The sequence below is a fragment of the Hylaeus anthracinus genome, unplaced genomic scaffold (assembly GCF_026225885.1).
Source record: "Hylaeus anthracinus isolate JK02 unplaced genomic scaffold, UHH_iyHylAnth1.0_haploid 12001, whole genome shotgun sequence".
Taxonomy (NCBI): Eukaryota; Metazoa; Arthropoda; class Insecta; order Hymenoptera; family Colletidae; genus Hylaeus; species Hylaeus anthracinus.
In genome coordinates, this window is record NW_026534348.1 from 18,936,437 (window position 1) to 18,940,750 (window position 4,314).

The following is a 4,314-nucleotide window of genomic DNA, read 5'->3' on the forward strand; positions in this document are numbered from 1 at the left end:
AATGACATTCTACATATTCTCGGAAATCTCTGGAATAAATAGATTACAAAAAAAAAATAGCTATTTATGTAAGTTGCGAAATTAACAAGAAAAAAACAATTAATCGATAGAAATGATGAAGCAATAAGTATTCGCACAACTGTTTAAAAGTACTTTACTGGAAATATGATGTTTTCTAATTCGTACGGAGCAATAAACTAATGTGTTTACGTTACAAACTCTACTGTAAATGGTTCGTCATAAGAATCGTACAAATACTTATTGCTTCTATACTTTTACCCACTTTTCGCATTTTTTTGTTAATTTCACAAATTATATCAACTAGTAAATGTTGTCTGGACTATATCTATCTTAGAAACTTCCGAAAATATGTAAAATATCATTGATTATAAAAAATGAAGTTAATAAACTACAATTTCACATAAAAGTTTTTTAGGAAATTGATCGGTGTACGAATACATTATACACCCACTGTATGTATAAACCACTTGAAATAAAATTTGAAGAGTACGTATGGTTTATTAACAAAATAACGTTTCTCCAATGCGACTCCATTCCAGTCTAATGTTTATACGATTGTTTTTACATTCTATTGTTTTTGTCTTAAAGATATCCTAAACCAAATGTCGAAACATATAATAATTTAAATAGTACCTCTTGTACCGAGTACATACATTTTTCATTTAGTATTTCAATAATACATTTGTGATGTGTGGAAATAATATATAGAAAAAATTTAGTCCGAAAATAACAATAATTTAAATATAAGTACGTATATAGAAATGTGTCAACTTTATGTCATATGGTTCTCTTCAATGACAATAAGATTTTCATATTGGTGTTTGATTTTTACTATGCTCTTCTGGATATTACCTAAACCATTGAAACAACGTAAAAAAATCTAAAAACTATTTAGATAAATTTTTATTCTCAAGAATAAAATAAAATTCGAACTAAATTGTTTTCATTGATTTCACCATTTACGTTTAAAATTGATGTCGCCATTGTGGCAGCATCGGCAGGGCCTTTTCTCAAGGTACAAGTGTTATTATATGACCGAAAGGTATTATAAATATTCATTACTCTTTACCATTTCTTTCTAATTAAATTTTCTTCGATTGATTGATAGTACCAATAGAAAAATATGCCGATCGCAAATGGTTAAAATCCAGCTTCGCGCTTCAAATACTACAAACCAAAGAAACGTCCTCGAGCTTACCATGGTTTTTAATTGTATCAACTAAAGAATACAATTCGTTAAATAAATAAATATCGTATCCCCAATTACCAAAGCAATCTGCTTACAATGCTTCCCAATTAATACTTGTCTATTTTACAGCCGCCAAATCGTAAATAATCACTGCATGGCCGACTCGCGTAGCACGATGCATTGTACGGAAATTACACCAACAGACATTATTTTATGATGCCGTTAATGCGATGCGTACCTATAATAATAATTGACGGCTGGATATCATCAGTTTAACCACACCCACGACAGAATTAAATGGTACGTTTAATGAGATGCGATTGTATCAGTTGCGATAAAAAATTGGTTTTGCTCGCAAAATTACGCGTTGGTCTGAATCTCGTTACTTCTACTCGTAATGATTTTGTAACGTCCGTCAAAATGTTTAAAAGATTCGAATTATAGCAAACAATATTTTGTTTTCGCGACGAAACCCGGGCTGCATAGAAATTTCCAATAATTAATAAAACATAGCGCGGAGCGGGAACTCATTGTCAGGAAATGAAAGAGGCCGAGAGGAAGTATAGCAACGTTTGAGAGAAATGCCAATCATTCTTCATTATGATACGACGACACCTGACAAGTACAAACGCTCCAAAGGAAGCATTATAATTAAATTTGAAACCTGCATTCCGTCGCGATTTTACTTTCTTCCTCTCTTTGTAGCTATCGCTTGCAATTGGACATGTGTTTATAAAAGGTTTCTGGATTATTGTAGAGTTCTTATTGCATTGGCTATGAAAGTATCCACTGTTCGGTGTTACGAAAACCCTGAAGTTAAAATGCTTTAACTATACTAATAATTCTACAGTAAAAACAATAATTCGTTTAGGGGTATAGTACAGACTATGCTCCATCTTTTAGTCTAGATTATCATAAACTTTATTATGCTTTTCATTCGATACATTTTAGACATTTTATAGTACTTGATGTTTACGTTTACAAGATCAAACCAGCCTAGACTCTCGAGCTCATCGATTCTGTCTCGTACAGATACGATTATCACAACTTTAGTATACAAAATCTTGTCGAACACTATATTACATCGATCGCAATGTTTATGTGGTAGTTGACGTATTTTCTATTATTCTGGCTTTATTTTCGCCTATTCGATTCAATATTTATACACTTAAGTACGTATAAACAATAACGCGCCAGCTTTTTCGATTAGGTCAAGGATCACTCCAGTCAACAATTACCAACAAACGATACATAGAAAACACCGTTTAATAATTTAATATTTATTTTCCATAAAAAAATATAATCATTATATACAAATACATGAGTGTGGACGAAGTATCCGCGTCGACCAAATTCGTCCTAATCAATGCAGACCGTACGACAGCTCGTGTCCGCCTCCGTATCCACCTCCGTATCCACCTCCGTATCCGCCTCCGTATCCACCGCCGCCGAATCCGCCACCATGACCGCTGCTGACCAGTACTGGATAGGATTCCTTAACGTATACAGGGACCTTGACTGGGTAGGGAACCTCCTTTTCGATCGCTACCGGTACCTTCACCGGCACACTGACCGGGTAAGGGACCTTCACGGGCACTTTGACGTGCACATTGTACGGCACGGGGATCGATTTCTCCACTGGTACGGGGATCTGTTTCTCCACTGGAACTGGGTAAGGTTTCGGTACGGGCACAGGAACTGGCCGCTCGACGGGAACGTGAACAGGAACCGAGACTGGTACAGGCACCGTCCTCTCGACAGGGTATGGTGCTGGCACGCGAACTTGGTTCTCTCGATGGATCGTGATGCCAGTTATGCGACCTCCGTCGCCACCTCCGCCACCGCCGCCGCCACCGAAGCCGCCACCGCCAAAGCCTCCACCGAGGCTCAAGCCACCCCCGTATCCGCCACCATATCCGCCTCCTCCTCCAAAGCTCAATCCGTGACCACCGAAATCTCCACTACCGAAGCTCAACTCCAACCCCCGTTTGCTCTTTTCCTTGGTCTCCACCTTGGTCTCCACCTTCGTAGTCGAATCCTTGGCGGTCGAATCCTTCGCATCGCTGGCGAGGGACGCCGTCGCCACCAGGGCGAGTATCATTAGTTTCTGGGGGTACAAATGTTATTAACTGTACGAGTGTCGTACGGAAGTGTTGTATTAGTGTTTGGTCGTTTTGTCACGTATGTCTCTGCACATCGAACGTGTTCGTTTACGGTCACGCAACTAATGCGAATTGATGAGAGAAAGTACTCACGGTGAAAAGAAAACTATGAAAATTAATGAACACATGATAATCCTGCGAAATTGATTCAAAAACGAACTAACAATTTCGAAGTTCAGCGATATGGTCGTTCCTGAACTAATGTTGTTCGAGAAAAATTTGACTAACGATTAAGATAAATTGCAACTATGACTATTCGGAAAGATACAACGACGGTAGACTTGACACGATAAAATTTCCAGTTATGTCTGTTCTGAAGCATACTTTATTTACTCGATCCGAGTCACGGGCCGCGAATTAAACGAAACACCCGATCTGATTTATAGCTGTGGTTACATGAGATATTAATAAGGGAGTGGACGGTACCAAATAACAGAACAAAACGAGCAAAACGATCTACCCACGAGGGGAAAAAATAATCCCCGACCGACGTAACCGTGCACGGTTAGCAAACTTTCTCTGCACGCCTTACGTAAACCCTGTCCTTTGATCTGTTCGCAAATAGTGCAGTGGTGTGTTCGTGTCCCTGCGTGAAGAACCGGGAGCTCACCTGCGGAGTGCTCATGGTATCGTTCGTAGGTGCACACTGAAGCTACATCGCACCAATCACTGGCATATATACCGTCACTTTCGCCGTGGCTACTGGCCCACTCCCCGGAAAATCCTACTCGTCCACCAGCATTAAAGCGGTCCGATTGTGCTACCACGCTACGGCGAAGCCATTCGACGTTAAGGGGGCTTTCACCTTTAAAAACTGACAAAAAATCGTTTTTCCGTTACATTTTCTGTCACTATTAAGCAGCAATATAAAAATTTTAAACTTCGTTTTATTATATATGCTTTCAATGATTAATTTTTATATTTAATATTTCATAGTCGATT

General features: G+C 38.6%; 1 protein-coding gene across 1 annotated transcript; it reads right to left on the reverse strand.

Annotated features, from left to right (window-relative positions):
* Positions 1 to 2,263: 2,263 nt before the first annotated feature.
* LOC128891262 (tetra-peptide repeat homeobox protein 1-like) lies at positions 2,264 to 4,059 on the reverse strand. Its single transcript, XM_054150673.1, has 2 exons — positions 3,983 to 4,059; positions 2,264 to 3,317 (listed from the first exon to the last, which is right to left on the reverse strand). Exons 1-2 carry the CDS (start codon positions 3,995 to 3,997, stop codon positions 2,574 to 2,576), a joined length of 759 nt encoding a protein of 252 aa, XP_054006648.1. The 5' UTR covers positions 3,998 to 4,059; the 3' UTR covers positions 2,264 to 2,573.
* Between the last annotated feature and the right edge of the window lie 255 nt (positions 4,060 to 4,314).